The sequence below is a fragment of the Gracilinanus agilis genome, chromosome 1 (genome assembly GCF_016433145.1).
Source record: "Gracilinanus agilis isolate LMUSP501 chromosome 1, AgileGrace, whole genome shotgun sequence".
Taxonomy (NCBI): Eukaryota; Metazoa; Chordata; class Mammalia; order Didelphimorphia; family Didelphidae; genus Gracilinanus; species Gracilinanus agilis.
The window spans coordinates 109,825,684-109,850,789 of NC_058130.1; the positions used below are offsets into that span (position 1 = coordinate 109,825,684).

General features: G+C 39.0%; 1 protein-coding gene across 1 annotated transcript in view; it reads right to left on the minus strand.

The window, feature by feature from the left end:
- The window catches only part of ADAMTSL1 (ADAMTS like 1), a 392,524-nt gene that overhangs the window by 128,938 nt on the left and 238,480 nt on the right, over positions 1-25,106 (minus strand). The window contains 2 exon segments of the mRNA XM_044657022.1: positions 17,141-17,270; positions 24,570-24,871. Of these exon segments, the coding sequence (XP_044512957.1) occupies positions 17,141-17,270; positions 24,570-24,871 (432 nt within the window).

A 25,106-nucleotide genomic window follows, 5' to 3' on the forward strand; every position in this document is an offset into this window, starting at 1 on the left:
GAATTTGAAGGGTCTTCCTGACCCCAGCCCTGGGCCCTAGCCACACTGTATCACCTAGCAGTCTCTGACACTGGCTTTAAAGAAAGCTCTTTGTTGTTCATTTGTTTGTTATGTCTGATGGTTTGTGAGCCCATGGAGGGTTTTCATGGCAAGAATACTGGAGTAGTTTGCCATTTCCTTTTCCAACTCATTTTACGGATGAGAAAAGTGAGGCAAGCAAGGTTAAGTGAATGACTTGCCCATGGTCACACAGCTGGTAAATGTCTGAGGCCAGATATGAACTCAGGAAGATGAGTCTTCCCGACTCTAAGAAGGGCACTCTAACTCTATCCATAACTAGATTGGTATGTAATTTACTTTGATAGTTTTGATAATTATACTGGTAAATAATTTTGGACTAGTAGCTCTGTAAGTTCTTGGGCATTGCTCCATGTGTCATCTCCATTTTCCCCAGTGGAAGGTGTTTAGTGCCAACTTTGTGCCAGACACTGTGCTAGGTGTTGGGGTGTACAAGTACAGACAATGGAACATTCCTCCTCTGCAAAGGAGAGAGGAGATGTGCTAGGGAGACCCTGGCAGCCATAGAGATACTGAAACTGTAGGAGCAGGGAAACCTTGGTGGTGGCCACTTTGCCCAAGTGTCCTGACAGAGTGACTACTTTTAAGAGCAGAAAAAAACCTTAATATAGTAAAAAAAGGCAATTTAATTTAGAAGCCTAGCTCTGTGGGACCTTCAGAGTCTGTTTCAGTTTAGCCCTGGTCTTAGGAAGGCTACCCCGGTGGAGACAGACCTCACAGGTCCAATTTAGTTCTAAAATATCCCTAGTGGAAAGGCTACCTTGGGAGGTAGATTTCCTGTTATGGAAGTCTTTTGGCATCATTTGTCAGGGTATTTGTGGAAGAGATTCCTGTTCAAGTATGGGTTGGGTTAGATGACCTCTGAACTCCCTTTCAAGTCTAAGATTCTGTGATTCTATGAAGTCATGCCAGCTAACTTCATTTCCTTTTTTGAAAAGGTTACTTCACTGATAGATAAGGGAATGATGCCCAGACATGCCATATCTGGATTTCAGAAAGGAAGAAAAAAAAAAAGGAAAAGTAGATTCACAACTGGCTAAATGACGATCCTGAAAGATAAATGGGTCAATACCAACTGAGAGGGACAGATCTAATACCCTGGGCTCTCATCCATTCAATATCCTTAAAACAACTTGGATAAAGAGGGATTATGAATAAAAAATTTGCTGGTGACACAAAGTGAATATGGTGCAAATTAATCAGGATTCAAAGACAGATAAAGAATCAGAGGAAAATACCATAAATTTATCATAGCATTACTTGTGCTAATAAGACATTTGGGTATGATGCCAAAAGATTGGGGAATGACTAAATAAATTCTATTATAAGACTGTAATGAAATATTACTATATCATAAGAAAGACCAATGTGAAGAATAATTTTTAAAAACTTGAGGAGACTTGCCCGAGTGGATATTCATCATTAAAAGCAGAACCGAGACCACAAAACTGAATATGTTGACCACAGTCACGCAGAAGAAAATGACACTAAAAGACTAATCAAGGCAATGCTCAGTCTTCATGCTAGTGGACTAATGACAAGATCTACTCTTTCTTTTCAGTAGGAAAGTGGAGCACTACATATGAATCATATGTTGTCAGACATAGTTAATATTTTAGAATATTAACTTAATTTTAAAACTAGATTCCATTTCTTTATTACAAAAGGGATAGTACTGAAAAATCCCAGAAATCTATTTAAAAAAACACAATATAGAGAAAAAGAAAGAAAAGCATAGGAAGATACTACGAGCTAGGATAATGGTTCTCAGGTGGTCATCTTGGAAATGTATAAGGACTATGAAGGTCCTCTAAACTATATTTGGGTAAAATATATGTTTTCAATATGATTCTATCTTGAAAGATCATGGAACTGTGGAAAGAACACTGGATTTGGAGTCAGAAGACCTCTAAATCTTATTGCTTTTCTTTCTTTGGGCAACTCATTTCATCTCTAGGCATCAGTTTGCTCATTTGTAAATTGAGGGGACTGGACAAATTGGCCTCTACAATCCCTTCCAGCTCTAAATCTATGAACCTGTGAGTCTATAAGGATTAACAATTTGCTTAAGAGAATGAAAAATAGGTGTCTTCTCATACACATCAAAATTTTTCCATCCATTTTTTCCATGGATTTCCTTCTCACAGGGTCAAGTAGGAGTGGGTGGAGCAGGTAGTCAGTGGAGTCTTCTTGAAATGCCCCATGAATCAAAAAAACCCAAACATTTTGAGGGGACATTTGAGGATGTAAATGAGAGATTGGCCATACTGTATAGATGTTAAGACATCAGAGCAAAAGTTTCTCTCTTAGTTCTCATTCTCTCTCTCTCTCTCTCTCTCTCTCTCTCTCTCTCTCTCTCTCTCTCTCTCTCTGTTTCTCTCTCACACACACATCCACACACATCCAAGGATTAATTAAAATTGAATTTAAACTTAGAGACAAGATATTTCTTGGGCAGATTTAAGTGAATTGGTTTGGAATGTGGGCTTTTAAGGCATAGTCAGGGAAGAGTATTTTCCATTCCTTTCCTTATTTCTAAAAGTCATTCAGGGGTAAGTCCCAAACAAATTCCTTCATACAAAAGGATGTAGAGTTTTAAACATGCTCTGCCTAATTTGGGGCACTGGGATTGGGTTTATGCTGGTATAAAAGTTGATACCTAAACAGCGGTCTGTCTTCATAGGGAAAAAATGAAATTTAGCTCATGCTTATGTCAGAATGTAACAGTGGGGTGATTCATGGGTCTAAGATATTATTGTGTATAGAACATAATATAGAATATAGAAATAATATTACTATAACATCAAGTCAGCTAATTTAATTGAAATGTTAAGAAATAGGTCTTAAAAGACATAGTATAGACAAACCCAACCTGATGTTATTAATTAGCTCCCTAAATGTAAGGTAGCTCAAAGTCTGCAACGCTTATTTTTTTGACTATATGTACATATACACATATGTACATGAATATATCTAAACACTCAGACATAGAGGAATAATTCATTTTCCCAGAAGAACAAAGGAATAGGAAAATACTGAGCCCTAATGCAGAATTGCTGGTTGGAACTGGAACTTGGGCTATTCAAAATATGAACTGCCCTAATACGCCCTCCTTTAAGACTCTGGAAGAATAGGACAACCAAAGGGGCAATGACTGAATCTCTAAGATGTTCAATAGCAAACGTGTTTTCAGCAAGGAAATTCCCTAGATTTTAAGATTACAAAGACAATAAAACAAAACAAATCATACAATCTTTGCCCTCAAGCAGTTTATATTCTGCAGGATGAAAAATTAGGTCAAAAGCTAAGAAGAAATCCTCAAGATACTGTTTTCTTTCTTTTTTTTTCATTTTCATTTCTGTTCCAAAAGCAGCTGAGGTGAACAATTCAGTCAGTACCTAAAGAGCGTTAAATAAGTGAGTTGTCCTTGCAAGTGCTTCATTAACATCTCTCTGTGATATTTAAACAAATCAAGAAAATAACAGATTTTAACTTGACTAATCTCTAAGCCTGGGCTGCGTTGTCCTAGGCTAGTCTCCAGGGAGGGCTGAAGGCCATTGCAGCTGGAATCTTGACTTCAGGGAGGGGTTTAGTAATAACATATTAAAAAATAATGGGGCTTGGTTATCCTGTATTAACTACATTATTATGGATCAACTTTATGCAGAGTTATGCTGAGGTACTCATCTGGATTCGTGTATGAGCAGCATCAGCAAGAACATTAAACCCCAAAAAGGACCTTAACATAGTCTTGGAATCTGCACATTATTTCTGGTGATGCCAATAAGCTTTGGTGGGCTTTGTTTTAAGTACTTGAAAGCACAAGGAAAGAGCCAATAAGACTTTGGCAAAACCTCTGGGTGCCCATAAGAGTAAGTGCTGAAATCTAGAGACAATATTGAAACCCTGGCTCTTCAAACCAAAAGTATCTCTCCTGAAAATTCTTAAAAGAGAAAAAGAAGACTGTATTAAGAGGCCAAGATAACTTAGCTAGGTCTCAGCTTCTAAAAGGTGAAAAAAAGAATGGTGGCAATTAGGACAAAAAAAATCAAAGCTCAACTGTTTAGGTCAATATTTTCCAACCTTTTAAAGGATAGGCCATGAAAAGGACCATTTCTTTCATTTTGGAAGGAGAGAAAGCATAAAATTTGAAGACTGAAGAACTGGGTTCATATCCAAGCTCTTTTTCTTACTTGTATGACTTCAGAAAAGTCATTTCCTTTGTTTTGGCTCCAATATTCTCATTTGCAGAATAAGAATTAAAAATTTGATAATTTCTAGGAGCCTTTCCAGATCAAGATTCTATAAGTCCCTAAGCACATTTGAAAGTGTGTGTTTGAGAAAGAGAGAGAGAGTGAAATAGAGAGAGAGAGAGAAAGAGAGAGAGAGAGAGAGAGAGAGAGAGAGAGAGAGAGAGAGTAGTTATAGAGTTATAGAGTAACTCTAAAAGTCAAAATGTAAAACACAAGCTCATTTGTTTGGCATTTAAAGCCCTGAATCCCACCTTTCCAGCCTTACTTAAAAAAATCTTCCTTTTCCTTCTATCCTAGAATAAATACTTAAAAAAAATTAAAATGAAAATAAAAAAAAATTTTCCATGGTTACATGATTACTCCCTCTCCCCAGTTAAGAAGCACTTTCACTGGATTGTACAGATATTATCACTCAAATCCTATTTATATAAGAATAAATACTTTTTATTGATTCCAAGGCAAAAGAACAGCAAGGTAGGTAATTGGGGTTAAGTGACTTTCCCAGGGTCACAAAATGAGTGTCAGAAGAAAGATTTGAACTGCTGAAGATGAATCTTTCTGATTTCAAGCTCACCACCCTATCCACCAAACCACCTAGCTGCCTTAAATAGGCATATACAATATTCATACATAGCAAGTTGAAGGAAATCTCTGAGGGGAAGACAATAGCAACAAGGAGGCTTGGAAAAGCTCTCCTAGAGAAAGTAAGATTTGAGTCAAGTCTTGAAGTAAGCCTCAGAGACAAAGGGTGGAGGTGAGGAGGATATACTGGAATACTCTAGGCATGGTGGACAACACAGGCTCAGAAGTGGCAAATGAATGGGATGTGGAAGGGAAAGCCAATGGACCAAAGTAGCTAGATTCTAGAGCACATTGAGGAAAAAGAAGGAGAAGACAACCAGAAGAGGCTGGCTTATAAAGAACTTTATCATTGCCAAATAGGGGGCTTTTTTAATTTGTTTTTTAAACCCTTAACTTCTGTGCATTGGCTCCTAGGTGGAAGAGTGGTAAGGGTGGGCAATGGGGGGTCAAGTGACTTGCCCAGGGCCACACAGCTGGGAAGTGTCTGAGGCCACATCTGAACCCAGGACCTCCCATCTCTAGGCCTGACTCTCAATCCACTGAGCTACCCAGCTGCCCCAGGGGACTTTCTATTGGATCCTGGAGGGAATGGGTCTCTTGTAATGACACAGACAGCTATATCTTTTACATATTGTATCCTTACCCTCACTCAAACGTAGCTAAGTTATCTTAAACTCAGCAGGTCCCAAACACAATCCATTATATTCTGGACTAAAAATACCCCTCTTCTAAACTTTCCTATTTCTTTTGAGTATACCATCATCTTCCTACTCTGTGGGTAGTAGTCTCAGAGTCATCCTTGCTTGAAATTTATCACATTATTTTTTATTAAAATGAATAATTTTGAAAGATTTAAGGACTCTGTTTAAAGCAATGAATCCATCATGATTCCTGAGGACTAGTAATGAAGAATGTTACCCACCTTCTGACTGAGAGATGATCAATTAATACATAGAAGACACTTATTTTTGGAGATGGCCTACATAGAAATTTAACTATGCATATTTGTTATTAGGCCTTTGGGGGGAAGTGGGACATTGGGGAGGGATGTTTGATAACTGAAAAAAAAATGACTTGAATTTCTTTCTAGTTCTAAAATGTAAAAACCTTCAAGTCAGACTTATTAAGATTAAGCAAGATGAACCACTGTTTTAGATAACAAAATTGATAGCTGAGCAAGGAAATGTAATTTGGATTATAGAATTCTTGCTTTAATAAAAAATTCCATAAATAGTGAAAAAAAAAAGATTAAGCAAGATGAGTGTCTATTACATTAAGCTGTTAGAAAATCAGGGTGGTATGGTAGACAAAGTGTAAGACTTGGAATTAGGATGATATGGGTTCCAAACTTGCCTCTGACAGTAGAGGTATGACTCAGGGCAAGTCTCAATTTCCTTGGGTCTCAGTTTTCTCACCCTTAAAATGAGCAAATTGGACCCATGTCCTCTACATCTATGGTCCTAAAAACTGAAACTGGAATTAGTTGAATCCCATAATACCCCCAAAGTCTTGTACTATATTGAACAAAGAAAGATATTCTGTAGGACCAAAAAAAAAAAAAAAGGTTTTATAAACTGAGAATAGGTGAATGCTAAACTTTGAGATCTCTTTGGTTCTTCACTCTGCCTTCCTGGGCAGGGATACCCAAACTTCTTTTTAGATTCTTATCTTTTATAAGATCCACCCTAAGTTTGAGAAAAATGAGAAGGGAGAAAGAACCAAACACTACACTAGAACTATGAACCTCATTCTTCACTGTTTATCTGTTCTGCACCATTCTTTGTTCTTTGTTGCATTGGAATAAAAGTTTAGTTTTGAAAGTATGTAAGAACAAAGCTGAAGAAATTGCTTGGAATTTCCTTCATTTTCAGCCATCTGGCTTTCATTGCTTACTTCTTACCCCTCCTCCACACACATTTACCAAATCTTTTCAACACACACTGGCCAAGCTATCAAATACTTATAATTAATAACAGTCTTGGTCTTTCCCCGCCCCTCATCACAATGCTTGTTGCTTTCCTGGGACACTCATGCCCTTGTTGTTCCAAAGCAGGGAGATGATCTCTGAGATCATAAATACTGTGCCTCAGTTGGGGGAAAAAATAAAATGTGAGTGTTAAACTTTGGGACTGAGATTCCCTAGAGATGGTGAGATTTTCCAGATACTCCTGTCTGTAGACCAGAGGTGTCAAGTTCTCCTGAGAAGGGGCAGAACTAGATTAAAATGTAACTGGGAAATATTTTTAAAACATAAAAATGTAACACAACACAGATAATGTTAAATTGTGGTTTTCTCAGTCAATACGTGACCAGCAAGTATCCATTTCAATTTGAGTTTGACACTATTGATGTAGTTTATATTGTGCTGATTATATTGTGGCTTAGAATACTGTAAAGTTACTTCAATAAGCTCTTGTTGTTCAGTTGTTTCATTCTTGTCCAACTCTTTGGGACTTGATGTGGGGGTTTTCTTGGCAAAGATACTGGAGTGGTTTGCCATTTCCTTCTCCAGTTCATTTTACAGATGAGGAAACTGAGGCAACCAGGATTAAGTGACTTGCTCAAGGTCACATAGATAGTAAGTGCCTGAGACCAGACTTAGGAAGATGAGTCTCCCTGATTCCAAGCCCAGTATTCTATCCACTGTACCATCTAGCTGCCTCTCAATGAGATCCACTATTTTTACAGAAAACTTCAATTCATTACTTTTCATCCAGTTAGTGTTTTCTACATGGATTTTTAGGCTGGATTCTTTTCAATGAGTTCTACAACCACTTAGAAGTTTCCACTCTCGTAATCCACATAAGAAACACTGCTCAGACAAATACTAATCAGTAGTAGTCAATAAAAAATTGATTTTTATATAGCACTTTAAAGTTTACAAACTATTTATCTATGTTATGCCTTTTGATCACAATTTCATGAGTTATGTAATACAATCCTTAGCTCCATTTTACATATAAAGACACTGAGTCTAAGAGGTATAAACGAGTTACCTAAGGGTTACATGAATAAAAGGTAGAATTGAATGCAATCTAGAACATCACTACTCTATGATGCCTCTTGCCTCCTAAATGATGTCTGTATTACTTAAAAGAGAATGGCCTAATGTCACTGTCAATGTAGATAGATAAAGAATATGCAAGTAAGGAATATGTATTTTCAGACTATGCTACTCAGTTGGATGAATGGTCCATTGGGTTGGATCATTCATATTTCTATCTTGGAGATGGACAATGAGTTGGATCTAAAATAAAAAAGGAGACTGTGCTTTATCCAAGAGATGGATGAAGAATTGGAGATGAAGTGGGGCCAGTGGTGTAGTCAGAAGAAGGGCCATAATGATGGACAATGTGCAGCACTGATAACCATAACAATTAAAGAACCTCGAGGAAAGTTTCTGATTCGTTGAGTGGACTTTACATATTTATAGCACTTTGAGGCTTACAAGGGACTTTCTTCATAACTCTAAGGGAGTTCATGGAAATATTATTGCCTTTTTTTAAGAGATGAGAAAACAAGCTGAGAAAGTCAGTGTTAGAGTGGCAAGTACCCTGGTAGAAATCAGAAGACCTGGGTTCATTTCACAGCTCCTATATTTGTCAGTTGGATGACTTTGGGCAAATTGCCTAACTTCTTTTAGACTCATTTTTATCTCTATAAAATAAATAAATAACAATTATGATTATGCAATCAACCTCATAGTTTGCTGTAAGCTTAAATGAACTATTTGTAGTATTTGAAGTACCACATGTAGGAGATGGATAAGTGACTTGAGGGGGGTTCAAAGATTCAAGAATTCTGGAGACTGGGTTAAAAATCCATTAAGAGACTCCTGACTCCATGTCTAGCTCTTTTTCTACTAAGACACAATTCTTCTATACAACCAAGTAGAACATTTACAAATGCCATATAGCAGCCTCTGGATATTTATCTCTTAATGTGAGTGGAAAGGCTTGCTTAAAAATTTTTTTAAAGCTTTTCCCCCCAAAAGATGTCTAAGAATGAGATGACAAGAACAGAACAATATCCTTACTGGGAGCAAGAGGATTATTTGTTTCTTGATGATAAATGCTGTTTCATGTGACATTTCTCCTCTGAGTCCATTAGTCAGGGGGTTCACAGCACCACTGAGATTGGATGTGGGGTTGTATGGATCCAAGAGGCACATTGCTCATATGGAGGTGGACAGAAAATGCCTGTCTTGTTATGATAACTTCTTTGCCATCAACTTACACACAAAATAATCCCCATAGATTCTAATACGATCAAGAAATAGTTATCAGGCCAGCCCTGGGAAAAACCCTGAAGCGGTCAGCCTTTGGCAGTGGTGCCCTGGCTCCTTATTTGTCATTCTTTTTGGTACCACCATGCTTTTCCTTCTTCTTACTCAAATCTACTCTGAGATCTCTTTATTCACAGTTAGGGTCTTCCAGCCACCCTTAGATAATCCTGCCTATTTTCCCTGCCTATAAGGATGGCTCCATTTCTTACATTCAGAAACACAATTCTCCTAAATATATTCAGTCTGCTATTTTCACTAAGTGTCCTAGGAAATACACATGGACAAGCTCTCCACAAATATGTATATACACATGCACACATGTGCATATATACTCACAAACACTGTCTTTCAAGTAACTTACTAACTTGGAATACTCCTCTAGCTGTCTTGAGCTCAGTATGAAGGCAGGAGAATGCTTCTGTCCCTTCCCAAGATTAGTGGTGAAAAGAACCAAAACAGAAGCAAGGTGGAATTCTGGCCTTAAGAAATGGATTTGAATCCTGCCTCTGACACATGAGCCTGGATAAATCATTTAACCTCTTAATTCCCACGAAACTGTTAGGGATTATCATATACTTTCTCTACCAAAAGTCTGGCAAACAAAATTATCTCTGTTTTACAGGTGAGAAAACTGATGCTTAGAGCGATCAAATGATTTATTCACAGCCACTTGGCTAGTGTCAATCAATATATCAAATCTGGCTCTTGAAATATAAATTTAGGATCTTTCCTTTTTCCATATGTCTGAGCTACAAAAGAGGGTCTTTTTAAGGTTCAAAAGATTTACAACTACCTGAAAAAATTTTAAATCTTGGGTCATTTCTCAGGTACTGTGTCAAAGCTGAGATTTCTAAATTGGGGTTGGGCTTTTTTGGGACCATGATGGAACTTGAAGAGGTCTATGGCCTTACCCCAAGGGGTAAATGGGTGACTAATAAGAGAGTGGGAAAATGGGGTATGGAAAGTGACTGGTAAGAGCCCTCCTCCCTCCTCTTTGTTTCAGCTGGGACAAAGTGAGTTTCCTAGGATGGGCAGGTATGGATAAGCCTTGATCTGCACCTCAGACCTCTTTACATCCTATTTCTCCCCTCAACATTTAACATTAACAAATAAGAAACCTAATTTGCTTCCCTGCCTCTTCTTAGAGAGCCTCCTTTCCTCTCCTCCCTTTTCCTCACTGGGTATAATAAAGCCATTTCTTTCCAAGGTAGAAAATTAAAACAAAGAAAAGCCCAGTTATTCTGATGCTCTCTCTGGGAGGGAAATTTTGGGAAAAGTGGTCACAAGTTAGAGGAAAATAGCGTACAATTGGGAACTCATCTGCTTACTCCTCCCAATCCTGTTTCCTTTTCCACCTACACCTTAAAACAATTTCCTGCTCTCAGGGGGCAGAGGCCCTTTCCCTTGGGGCCACCCTGAAAGGCTCAATAGAAAAGACTTACTCCACCCAAGCTCTGTGACAAGATCCTTGCCTTGGGATTAGGAAGCATATAAAGCTAATATTAGTAGCTTGCATAATATCAAACTATTCTGGTACATCCTTGCAATGTGGAGGTGACCCTAAATTTGGGAACACTAAGCCTGAGGGCACAAACAATGGCAGAGTCTTCTAAAATAACCCGGTTTGGGGATGGGCCCAGGGACAGATCTTGAGACTGTTTTTCCCAAGGAGCAGCCTAGCCAATACCTGCGGGTCTCCAGAGGGCTGGCCATGGGAGGATGAATTTTTCTGCCATCACACTCCATAAACTCATGCTGACCAAGGCTTGGAAGAGTGTGAGGTATCTATGTCAGCAGAAGGAGTGAATATTGAAATCAGTGAAACCACAAAGCTTTGAAGGAATGCAATCTAGTATTACACAGTCTATTGTACTTTACAGGTTCTAAAGCAATTCAGCAGATTTGATCCCCTCAAATCTTCAAAAACAACCCTATGAGTTTCAGAGAGGTAATGGGAACTTCAGGCAAACCCTTCAGGCTATCTAATGAGGGGTCTTGCCAGGGGATGATGGGTAACTGGTGGAAAAAAATCTATCAGTGACTGGAGTTTATCTGGAGAAGATGCAAACGTCTTAAACCTCAAAGTATGCTTACCCTTAAGTTAATAGGAAGGTTTATTGTGGATTAGATGTGCATAATTTAACCATGCCTCTGAGGGAGGTTCTGTAGTGCAGTTGTAGGAGTATTGGCTTTTTGGAGGGAACAAATTTGGATTCAAATCTCCTCTTATAAACTTAGAACACATATTTTCTTAGGCAAATTGCTTAATTCTTCTCTGCTTTAATTGTCTAATTGTGAGAGAGAGGTGGGATGAGAGAGAGACAGAGAGACAGAGAGAGACAGAATGAGACAGACAGAGATGGAGAGGGAGAGAGGGAGAAGGAGAAGAGAGAAAGAGAGAGACAGACAGACAGACACAGAGAGAGAGAGAGCAGGAGAGAGAGAAAGAGTAGGAGAGAGAGAGAAGGAAGGAGAGACAGAGAGAGACAAAGACACAGAGAGACAGAGAGTCAGAGAGAGACAGAGAGACAGAATGAGACAGGCAGAGATGGAGAGGGAGAGAGACAGGGAGAGGGGAAGAGAGAAAGAGAGATAGAGAGACAGACAGACACAGAGAGAGAGAGAGCAGGAGAGAGAGAAAGAGTAGGAGAGAGAGAGAGAGAGAAGAAAGGAGAGAGACAGAGACAGAGACACAAAGAGAGAGCCAGAGAGAGAGAGAGAGAGAGAGAGAGCCAGAGAGAAAGGGAGAGTTTTGGACTTGGAAGAAAGACAAGTTCAAATCAAAATTCCAGCACTTACTAGATATGACCATGCACAATTCCTTTCAATTATGTTTGCCTCAATTTCCTCAACAGTAAAATGGGAATACTAATATCACTACCTCTCATAGTTGTTGTGAGGATTAAATGAGGTAATATTTGTAAAGCACTTAGGATAGTGTCCAGCACAAAGAAGGTGCTAGGTAAAGGCTTATTATTATTATTGTTAATTTTGTTATCCTGATTCCATTATATCCTAACTATAATCTAGGAAGCTTTTCCCAAGCCCTCTTGACTCTAGTGTCTTCCCTTTGTTAATGATGTCCTATTTATCTTGTGTAGAGCTTGCTTTTTATAATTTGTTTGAACATTGTTGATTCTATTAGATTTTAAGCTCCTTGAGGGTAGGGATTATCTTTCATTTCTTCTGTATCCCAAGTGCTTAGCAGTGCCTGGAATGCAGAAAGCACTTAATAAATGTTTATTAAATTGTTGGTTTGATTATTAAAATGAGGGGCTTGGATTAGATGGCTTCTGGAGTCCCTTTTAGCCCTAGATCTAGTTAAATCTGAACTTTAACCAAGTCATTCCTCTGGGTCAGCAGAGAACATTGTGCATCTTGTTCTATATTTTATGGACAAGGAGAGTGATACCCACATGTTTGGAAGATTTTCCCAAATGCTTCCAGGTGTGTGAGGTTGTATGTTCCAAGTTGCTTCCTGCTGGAGGTAAGCCATATACACCACAGCGTTTGGATGTCATAAGGACCATAGGCTGTGTTTAGAAATGGGCCTTATGTCTGTTTTTACAGAAACACTGAAGAAATAAGCAGGGCAGAAAATACAGCAATTGTCAGCATAAAGCAGCAGCAGCTGCTATTTTCCTGCCTCTGTATGCAGTCAACTCACATCACCTTTCCACCCTTGCTGGAGGGTGGTCAAGCTGGAAGGAATGCTGGCCCTGGCCCTAAGATTTAAAGTTGGAAAGGGCCTTAGAAATTATCTCCCTTCATTCCATATTTGAGGAAACAACTGAGGCCCACAGAGGGAAGTGCCTTGCTCAAGTATATAGAGGTGGTGAAGTTGGGATTTGAACTCAGATCTCTTGATTCTTCTCCCTAGACCTTTCTGCCTTGGGCTATATAGATATAACTGGTTGATCCATGGTGCCAGAGAATGGAACCTGTGAAGGGTCAGGGGTTATGCTGAAAAATAATAATGTTCTTTTCCAGAGTCTGACAAAAACTGGAGGCTAGAAAAGAGACAAGAAACTGGTGCGATAGTTTGTATTTGATCTGAATTTTTCCAATATTCAGTGGTTTTTCAGAAGATGACAGAGTTCCTGGGAATTCATTCCTTGGGAATGAAGGGCTTTTAGAGCTGAGGGCAGCCAAGAAATTGTGATTGGAGAGGTTCAGGATGCCAATAGAGAGAAGACATAGTGTTGTGCTGACAAGTCAATAAGCACTTATTAAATGTTTTCTAGGTGTTAGGCTTTGTGCTAAATGCTGAAGATATAAAGAAAGGGAAAAACATAGTCCCTACCTTTAAGGAGATCATACTCTAATGTAGTGATTCCCAAAGTGGGCGCTACCATCCCCTGGTGGGTGCTGCCACGATCCAGGGAGGTGGTGATGGCCACAGGTGCATTTATCTTTCCTATTAATTGCTATTAAACTTAAAAAAAATAATTTCCAAGGGGCTAAGTAATATTTTTTCTGGAAAGGGGGTGGTAGGCCAAAAAAGTTTGGGAATCACTGCAATGGGAGTAACATCAGCATCATCATTGATAGTATTATTATGTATTAACTTATTTTACATAAGCAGCTAGGTAGATTTTACATATATATACATATATATGGAGAGAGAGAAAGAAAAAAGAGAAAGAGAGAGAAAGAGAAAGAGAAAGAGAGAGAGAGAGAGAGAGAGAGAGAGAAAGAGAGAGAGAGAGAGAAAGGAGAAAGAGAGGGCAGATGATAGAAGGCACTTTGATTTGACAGAATTCGGGGAGTGGTTCCAACTTTTGCTGCTACTAAGCTGCCATTTTGGCTCTGCCTTTGGAAGGCACTTTGAAAGAGGAAGGCATTGGCTTCGTAGTTTTGGGAAGGGGGGACCAGAAAAGGTTTCCCAGAATATATGGGATTCACATGAGCTTTGAAAAAGCCAGAGGAATGAGGAGGAAGTGTGGAATAAGGCATTCTAGGTATGGGGGACAGCTACTGAAAAAGGCACTGAAAGAGGAGACAGGTTGTCCTTTTTGAGGCATTCTACCTCCCTTAAGAAACTGATGAAATATAGAGTCCACAAAGGAAGACTGGAAAGGTAGGGAGGGGCCAGGTGGTGAACAGCTCTAAATGCCAAACAGCTGACTTTATGTATGCTCCCATTTAGGTAATAATAGCTAGTAATTGGAGCTCATTGACCTGGAGGTGGGGGTTATGTGGTCAGATCTATGATTTAGAACAATTATTTTGGCAGTTGAATGGAGGGTAAATTGGGGTGAGGAGAGACTTGAAGCAGAGACCAATTAGAAAGAGGTGATGAGGGCCTAAACTATAGTTGTGGTTTTCTGTGAGGAGGGAGAAGGGGATTTATATGAGAGATGTGAAAGTAGAAATGGCAAGATCTGACAAAGCTTTTGATAGGGCTTAGAATCAGGAAGACTCATCTTCATGAGTTCAAAGTTGCCCTTAGACACTTAAAAGCTCTGTGACCCTAGGCAAGTCACTTAACTCTATTTGTCTTAGCTTCTTATTTGTAAAATGAGCTGGAGAAGGAAATGGCAAACTATTCTAGTATCTAGTATAGAAAACCCAAGGGGCAGCTGCGTGACTCAGTGGATTGAGAGCCTATCCTGGAGATGGGAGGTCCTAAGGTTCAAATCTGGCCTCTGACATTTCCCAGCTGTGTGACCCATTGCCTAGCCCTTACTGCTCTTCTGCCTTGGAACCAATACACAGCATTGATTCTAAGATGGAAAATAAGGGTTTAAAAGAAATAGATTAAATTAAAAAAAAAATGGGCTCACATAGAGTCAGACATGACTGAACAACAATGAAACAAAATGAAGAATCAAGGAAGACACTGAAGTCATGAGCCTGGGTGATTGGGAAGATGACAATGACCTTAACAGTGATAGAAAAGTTGGGAAGATAATGAGTACAGTTTTGAGTGTTCAGGACATCCAGTCTGAGGCATCCAAAGGGCAATTGGCAATATGGCGCTGCAGCTTTGTCTCTGAGAGGTTATAGTGTTTGTGCCTGCCTCAACCTTCCCCTTTGGTGCTCCCCATCAAGCACTAAAAAGAAAACTACATTCTAAGAACAGCATAGTTTACATAAATCATATAATTTACAGACTACAAAATTCTTCCCAAATATCATCTCATTTGATCCTGACACTAGTATTGATGCAAGAAGCATAGTAAAAGCATGATTATCTTTAACAGATGAGTAAACTGTAGTCAGGGGTGTGGTTGTAATTGTTTAGCAACCTGCTCTCTGAAAAGCTGGACACAGTTTTAAATTTTAATTTGCATCATTAACATTTTAATTCTGTGATTTTCTTATGCTCAGAAAGTCAAAAGAAGAAATCAGGTGATTTATAGCATTTGTTGATTTCTGAGATGTAAATAATTGAATTTTCTGAAATTTTAATAATAGGCTCTCCAGAATTGATGTGAACTGGCACCAACACATCCCTGGTTAGAGTGAATAATGGGCTGACAAGTTCGAGTCAGGAAGCTGTAGGTTCAAGTGTTGCCTTCTACACTTAGTAGTTTGCTATATAAGACCAGTCCCTTTCTCTTGAGTAAAATAAGTATATAATAATCCCTCAATGATATCTATTTCGTAGATGCTAGGAGGCTCAAATGAACTACTTTATGTAATGTGTATGGTAAACCTAAAGCACTAAATAATTGCCAATAATTGTTAATGTTGATATGAAAACTTGAATTTTAGACTTCTCACTTCCGTAGAATAGAGGACCTGAAATCGGGAAGACTTGAAGTTAAAATCCAATTTTAGACACATTAACTTTTTGATACCCTGGGTAAGTCACTTAACCTCTTATCATCTCAGTTTCCTCAACTGTAAAATGGAGATAAAATGAATATGTATCTCTCAGGGTTGTTGTGAGAATCATCAGATAACATTTGTAAAGTTTTCGCAAAGTACCTGACTTGGAGTAGAGGCTAGAATACTTGTTCCCTTTCATTCCTCCTTCAAAGTATCCAGTTCTCTCTCCCTTATGAGTGGCACTACTTCCCCAAGCAAAGGTCGCATTCCCTCTGAAGTGCCTACGTTAGGCTCCTGAGAATGACACTTGGGTACCATTTCCCAGATTTCTGCTCCACCATAGGAACCAACCACCCCTGAACAGACATGAAAGTAGTTGGATTCAGAAGCTAAATTTCCTCCCTTACATCCAGGATATCAACTCCTTGTGAGAGGACATTTTTTCATCCCATTAGCAGATTTGAAAGCCTGGCTCCAATCCTTTGAACTATTCACTTGCAAAGAAAAATGACACATCAGAGCATTTCTGCTATAAAAAAGTATCTGAAAAGCAAGTATTTTAAGACACCATAAAATTATGTGGACTTTAGAAGTGATTGGATTGATTAACTAAGACTTTAGATTGTGTAATAATGAAACGCAGACAGGGCTCGGTAATGAAATGCCCTAATTGATTTTATGCCTGTGGAATAACACACCCTCGAGAGAGCATGCTTCTAATGAATCTGCTGCATGCTGCGAGGCTCTGGATTTCACAGCGTATCAGTTCTACCACCCAGGTCCTACGGCAAGCCTGGGCTTTCTAAACGCAAACTCCCCACTCCTCCCCATGCCCCGAGGTCCGGGCTAATTAGTTACAACGGTGTTAGAGCTTGGGAGAACAGCCCACAAGCATCGTGGCGAGGTTAGTAATCTGAATATTTCTCCCAACGCGCGGCAGCGGACGACAGCCTTCTGCAGGACGTGAACGCCCACTGGGCCGGGATTCAAAAGTCCTGGTTTCAATTAAATTTAAGTGGATTCAACGAGAAGTTTGAGCTGATGCTAATTGGTTTTCAAAACATCGGGTAACAATAAGGGCTCTGCTTTTTGGTGCCTTTTGGAAGGATGCACCCAGCCTGGCCCCTTGCTTTGCACCACGTCGGCCCACAAGTAGCTTACTTACCTCGAAGGGCAGGGATCCAAATTGCAGGATTTCAGGAGCTTCGGTGGCCGCCGGCTGGTCACGCACAGGCTTTCATCCGCGGTCTCCCGCGTCTGTTTGTTCAGGCAGCTCACCACAGCCTCTTGGACACCTGCACACAAATCACACCATCAGGCCACGGGTGCAGGGAAAGCTCAGAAATAGGGTGATGAAGTGTAGACAAGGGAACCGGTGGGAGGTCTTGGTGGCTGGTATGGATCCTGGAGCCTGTCAGAACGGGCAGTTCAAAGTTCAGGGCTGCCAATCTCATCAAGCATCACATGATCCAGGGAGAAAGTGCTTGGAGATTTGTGGCCGCTGAATATATGCCCCTCAAGGAGGGTAGCCAAAGAAAAACAGAGGCGATGGAAGTCCCAACAAATACAACCCTGTATTGCTTGAGAGCCATGGCCAACAAGAGGCCACCGAGCTGTTTGACCGCCAATGGTGAAAAGTGATAATTTAATGCAGAAAGAGGGCAGAGCGTAAAAAAAAAATGGCTCTATGACCTTCACACTTTCTATTTTTGTCAACAGGAGATTGTTGTACTTGGAATGTAGACACAAAGCAATGGTATAAGATCCAACATTTTGTAAACTAGAGTCACTGTCAAAGCACTGTATTCTTTGGGTGCCTCGGCAGCCAAAGCTGAAAGCCTCCCCTTGCCTCCTCCTGATTCTCTGGCTCGGTGCTGCAGAGACCTGGGGCAGGTTTGGAAATTGGAATAAGGAAAGGGAACTGAGGAGCTGTAATGACTAACTCCATTAAAAACACTTCTCTTTAGAGTTTCAGAAACCTGTGCCAGCAGAATAGGAGTCTGAGGGTTTCTTGGCAGCCTACTTTTAGGGGCACCCTGTTCTAAGGCTTATGTCTCAGTGTCTCCAACTCTTTAGGACTGGAAGATGGAGAAACTGGGGTAAGATCTTCGTCAACCACTCCACTGTTGTTGCATACGGTATCAAATGGCAACAATCGGCATTTTTAAAATACCAAGAGACGTAGCAGAATCTGCAACAGGAGTGATCTTCAAGAATAACCTAGACGCTAATTTGTCTGGGATAACTTAAGTATAGCCCTAAAGGAGAAGGCTAGACAGAACAGTCCCTTTCAGATTATACACACACACACACACACACACACACACACACACACAAACACAGATATATGTGTATAAATATCTCTCTAAACACATGTATGACTATGCAGTATTATATTTAAATTTGTTATGCTCCATTGTATAATTCATTATATAAATTCTATATGTATCTACCTGTGAAACAATGAAAAAATAGCTATTATATATGTTTATATATATTTATACATATATCTTTGAATGAATCCTACTGTGAACTCCCACAGGGGTATGAATGTGACTCTACAATGTTAAAGGCTAGACCAGTGATCCTCAAATTCCAGTTGAACATTTTAGGTTAGAAAACCTTAGCATTTTCTTCTGGGGACAGACCCATATTTTCTATTCAAGGACCAATCTATGTAAGTATAGGCAGGCTCATTACCAGAGGACAAAATGTTTCAGCCACAGCAATCACAAAGATTGTTTGCTTTGGTTTAAAGAGGCTGCAGTCTAGGATAATTGGAGTGCCCAGAGAGATCAATTAATAGATTCTTGGAACCTAAATATATATGTATATACTTTATATAATGCTAACGTCTACATTGTTGGAAAGAATAATGACATTTATCAAATGCATTAAAATATTGATCTATATATACACACACACACACATAAACACAGGTATATGTGTATAAATATATAAAAATTGTGCCCCAAAGTATTAGTTATATCTTCGTGTACAAATACTATAGCCATAACCAATCTCTATAGTGCTTTAAGGTTTACAAAATGAACAAAACAATCCTGTGAGAAAGGAACTATTAGAACCATTGAAGAGATCAGGAAATATGTCTGAAGGGCTAAAACACTTGCCCATGGTCTATGTAGGTCTTAAATGTCAAAGGTAGGACTTGAATCGAGGTTTTTTTGTCTTGAAGTCTAATGATATTTTCCCTATCCTGAGTGCACATATGCAGTCCACATTTTCTAGTCCAATCTTTCTTTGCATTTACTTGTCATTCATCAGTTAGTTTATCATTATTAGTCAGTTTTAGAATAGAGCCTTTTTTAGAATTGAACAGAAGCCTTGTCTCCTTTTCAAATTAAGAGTTTTCCAAAGAAGTTTCTTCTCTTATCATAAGACTCAAAGATAAATCGACCTAGACTTTTCATTTAGGGTGACCATGACTTTAAAAGAGGTTGTCTATCAAATTGTGACACTCTCTTCTTCTTCATTTGTAAAGTAAGCCAAAATTTTCTCAAATAAAATGTTTGACAACAGCATTTTAAATGTTGCCAAGGGAGCACTCCATTTTCATCTCTTGTGACATTTTGAGAAATGAGGTTCAAGATTTAATTTGAATCTTCTTGGGCCAAAAAATAATCTGTGGGACATGTGGAGGGACTGTATTGCTAGTATCACTACATATAATAGTATATTAATTATTATTGGAGACTTTTAAGAAATGGTCCATTGATCACTTGTTGGACATTAAAAGTTTGATTCTTTGACTAATGTACTATAATAGTTCATTCTAGTTTACTTTCCCATAAATCTGGATAGGAGGGGACAGTGAGGTGGTTCAGTAGATTGAGAGCCAGGCCTAGAAATGCCTGATCCTGGGTTCAAATGTGGCCTCAGATACTTTCTAATTGTGTGACCTGGTCAAGTCACTTAGCCCCCATTTCCTAGCCCTTACTGTTCTTCTGCTTTGGAACAATACACACTATTGATTTAAGACAGAAAAATAAGGGTTTTAAAAAAATCTGGCTAGGAAAATTCTGAAGAATTTTCTGTGTACGAAGGGAGATGTGTCTATATATCTAAACTTAAACGCCTTTTATTAAAAGACAAGTTGACATGAAAAATGACTTAAAGTTAAAGATCTTTATCTAAAGACCCAGAAAAAGCATAGATATGTATGTGCCATTAACCTCAATTTAAAGCCAAATTTTTAAAAGGCTTAAACCCATATTTTTATTCATGCTTTTAAGCAATTCAAGTATCATTATTTTTTTAAAACAATATCTGGTAAGTCAGAAAGAAAACTTGGAACTGGCAAAAATTATCCTAAAAGATTGTGTGGTCTCTGGATTTAGTTACAAAGCTTGGGTTTGGGACCCAGTTCTGCCACCTGTGAATTGTGTTACTCACTCACATTAGGCCCATCTCTTTGTTTTTCTGAGCCTCAGATTCTCCATGTAAAACCAAGATAATCTTTGGAATGTCTACTATGCCAGGTGGCTGTGAGGCTCAAATAAACTCATGTATGATCATCAATCAATGAATCCAGTATTTTTAAATTGCCTACTATATACCAGATGCTACGCTAAGTCTTAGGAATATAATATGAAAGAATTAAACAATCCCTATCCATACTGAACTTCCATTCTAATAGGGTAGACAATAAATTTATTAAAGTGCTTTGTAACCCTAAAGTTTATTGCACATTATTTCATATACTCAACACTCCATTATTTAAACTGGACTCCTTTAATTTTCCTATCTCTGTATTTTGTTCAATATTCCCTATATTTTAAATGCTCAGTGCTCCTCCTCCCAGGGTGTATCTCCTTGTTGGAATCCAACCTATCCTTTAAGATCCAGCTTCTATATCACCTCTTCTAAGAAAGCCTTCCCTAATTCCATCTTCCCCCAGAGCAGGTGATCTCTCCCCCCTTTAATTCCCATGGCACTTTGCTTGTATTTCATATGCTCTTACTTTGTTCTCTTCGGTATTATACATATTTATATGCTTATCTCATTTCTTCTACTAGATTGTAAACTTCTTGAAGGAAGCCACTGTGCCTTACCTCTCTCTGAATTTACACCAGCCTCTGGCTCTGTATCTTATCCACAGTAAGCCCTTAATACACATTTCATTACCAGTCATTATCCCCTAAATGAGGCAAAACTTTCCTTTTGGTGGGTCAAAATATCAGGGAGAGAGCTTATAAGGGAAATGCCCTAGGGGAAAGTATTTTCCTTCTATTTTCCCAAAAGACACAATGTCAAGTTCTATCACTTGTTTTTTGAGATCGGTCTATTTACTTAATATTTCAGCATCAGGAAGCTGATCAGGTTCAAAGCTGATACTGAACACAATTATTGGTTCACATATGGGAAACTGAAATAAAACAAGGAGGTAAAGGTGGGACCCAGGACACAAATCTAAGAGATTTAAGTTTGCTTTCAATCTTCCAAAAAATGGGATTTTCAGTGTTTATATCTTATATTTACCAGAATAGCGTAATCGTTACATGATATTTGATGACAGCTCTGGGAAATATGGCCACTAACGACAGGCTAAATTACTAACTAGTTCCTTCTGGTTGCTACCTCTGCAGGGTGAAAGGTTACTTTTGCATCTATCTGGTTTCATCTCTTGAGATTACAAAAGCAATAAAATTATCTTGACCGGTCTTGCAATTGAAAATTGATTTAGAATCTATTCGCCAATCTTCAATCTTCACATTTTTAGTTGACTTTAGGTTAAATGATTGATATGTGTGTATAGGTGTGTGTATGAATATATACCCATATATGTACATGTATGTGTGTATATACACATACATAAATATTTATAAAATCTCCTGGGTTACATTTTGGTGGAAGATCAAAGTTGATGAGACAATAAAATATTGCTGTCAAGCTATGACTTTAAAGTATACATTCCATATATTGAAAGGGCTTTTTAAAAGTTCATATGGACATCATATGAACCACATTTCTGTGCATATTTTCACCACTTTGGAATTTTCAACTCTAGAGTTTTAGAAGTAAATATTACCTTGGCAAAATGCTATAACTATAGGTAAATGTGTTCAGTTGTTGACAGTTTGAGACCTAAGTAATTTCAGTAACTCTTCTGCTTTGGCTATATAAGATGTACAATTTACCTTAGGCAAGGACTCAGCTCCATCAGGCATGGGTTGAATGGTGCATCAAACATTTAGACCTTATTTCCAAATCAATATGTGGAAAATGTTTTAAATCAAATGCATTCCATATACACAATATGCTTTGGATCTTATGCTTCTGGTTGGTCAGTGGGATGGCTAGATTCTTGAAGATAAAGGCATCTAGTTATTTATATATTCCATTACTGAATCTATTTTTTCCATCTGCTCATAAAATCTGAGGCTCAACTTACTGTAACCGAAGCTTGTGACTGCCCAGGCTTAGTTCACATATAAATATCATTTTTGTCAAGTGTATTTTTCTTAGGCTAGAAATAATAGTCATTAATCAATTCTATCCTAGAAATAAGGGATAGAAACTCAACTGGCTCATCCCCCCATCTATAATGCTGGCATAGGAAAGGGACCAAAGGCAATGGTCACCTTTCCATTAGGTCTTTCAGCTTCTTCTGTTCTTTGTGATAACAAAATCTTTTAAAAAACTCATCTCTAGTTTTGTATGAAGTGATGCCCTGAAAATGTATGAGCAAGTAGTACATGAATGGTTTTCCAGCAAACTGTCTTGCAAAAATCAGCTGGAAGAATTTAAACTTTTAAGTACCAGGACTCTCCATTAAAACCTTTTTGAATTCCAGGGTTTGAAATTGGAAGACTTGGAAACAAACAAGAGTCTCAAGGTCAGACCATTAAACTCCTAGTAAAAGACCTGCTGGAGAAAAGAGACTGTTTTCTTCTTGCCATTGTTCTCCCTTTCATTCCTTTTCAACTCCACTGTGAGCTCTTTGGTCCTATTTATTATTCCACCCTCAATGATGATGAAAGATGTCTTTAAAAATGCAATGCCCCAAGGGAGTTCTTATTAGGATTTTTATATTACCTAATTGAGAATCTTTGGTGATGAAAACATTTCCTGATATTGAGACCCTTCCACACCCAAAGGGTTTTATTGACTGCCAATGAGTTAGGTTGACAGACTCTCCCATAATTTCCTATGTCACCAGTATCTCTTTGGGGAGAGGCGTGGGAAGAGGAAGGCAGGATAGATAAAATGTTGATGCTGTCATTTAGATTCTCATTCAGCCAACACACAACTCAAAGATCATTAAAAATAGTCCAAATTGGGGCATCTAGGTGACTCAGTGGATAGAAAGCCAGGCCTGGATAAACGAGGTTCAAATGTGATCTAGATACTTCCTAGCAGTGTGATCCTGGCAAGTCAACTTAACCCCAATTGCCTGGTCTTTACCACTCTTCTGCCTTGGAACTGATTCTTAATATTGATTCTAAGGCAGAAGGTGAGAGTTAAAAAAAATTGCCCAGGTCAAGCAATGGATTCTGGAATCTGTCAGTGAGTAGTAGATCCATACAAGATTGTATTTGAGGACTTCATTTTAGCTCATAACCTTAGGTGATAAAGAAATAGTATATGGAGTACAGAAAATTCAAGAGATCTAATTTTAGTTCTAATTCTGCTACCAGTGGTGCAAATCTTGGGATGTTACCTTATTTCACTGGGCTTTGGCTCTTTAACCTATAAAACAAGAGGAAGAGACTGTCTCTTTTAGCCTCACACTTCTAACATTTAAGCAGATATTTTAAGGAGACAGTCTAGAAAGGGCACTGGGCTTAGAATCAAAAGCAGTGGCCTCCAGACTTGGCTATATCATTTTCTAAATGCATGGCTTTGGGAAAATCAATTCCTTTCTCTGTTCCTTAATATTCCCTTCTGTTAAAAAGGGATAATAATACCAATATTTCCAAATTATAAGTCTGGGGTGAGAAAACAAATGAGTAAACATGTTTAAGTAGCAATATAAAAGTTAAAGCGCTGTCAAAATAGCTGCAGACTATGATAGGGTTAATTATCTCAAACACATAACTGTTCATTATCCCCTCAAATTTTAAAATGCCCCCAGCAGGCAAAACCTGTTGATATAGTCTATGTCAAATAATTCAGTAGGGATGTATCGTTGGAGAGGACAGCCATTGAATGAATATCTTACTTCATATCGCATATACTGAGGCAAGGATAGAGATAATGATAATGCATGTCAACGGTTCCGCCATATTGGTGTCAATGATACTTCCCAATCAACTGTACTGAAGTTATATTGTGAATCATCAGAAAGACAACCGTAAGTAAAAACATTAGCCTCATCGGCCACTCAAGGCTGACAGCATGAGACCCAGTCAGGCCAAAAAAACCAAAGTAATACATCTGGGTTTCATTTTGTCTAACTCTGCGTTAAGACCTCTTTCCTCCACTCCCTCCTTCCCTCCCTCCCACCATCCTTGGAACAGAGGCAGTAAACTAATCTTTTGCACAGCACATTTGCACGCAGAAAAGGAAAACATGAAGACAGGACAAAACATGGGGAAGGGAAAAGGGATTTGAACCGAATTTGCCCCTCTCACCTCCTCCACAGGACTCGGAACACTCGGTGAAGCCCTCATACTCCCAGTCATAGAGCTCATCAAAATCCTGCAGGCCACCATAGAGCAGGTCTGTCTCCTCAGGGTTAAAATCAGATATTTCCCCGTTGCAAGGTCCGGCATAGCAGGCACGCTGGGACACCGGCTTGGGACCTTCACATTCGTCAACGGGCAGATCGGCCACAGACTGGGAGAAAGACAGGAGCACCTGACATTTCACCATCCTCACCTGGGTTCCCACGCCACAGGTGACCGTGCACGCAGACCAGGCCTCGGGGATGAATCTGCAGCAGGCAAGCAAGCAAGAGGACAAGATGAGAAGTCCCGAGAGGGACAGCATAGGGGGTAAAAGCTGCAGCATCCCTCATCTGAGAGTTCTTGTGGCTATGGGACAGCCTGTCTAAAATTCAGGAGGTGGGCTTCATTTTAGCTCCTGGGCTGCAAAGCCACTGTTTCAGGATAGATTTCTACAGCAGTGTTATTTGAACCCCCTGGCTGCAGAAGCATTCCAATGACAAG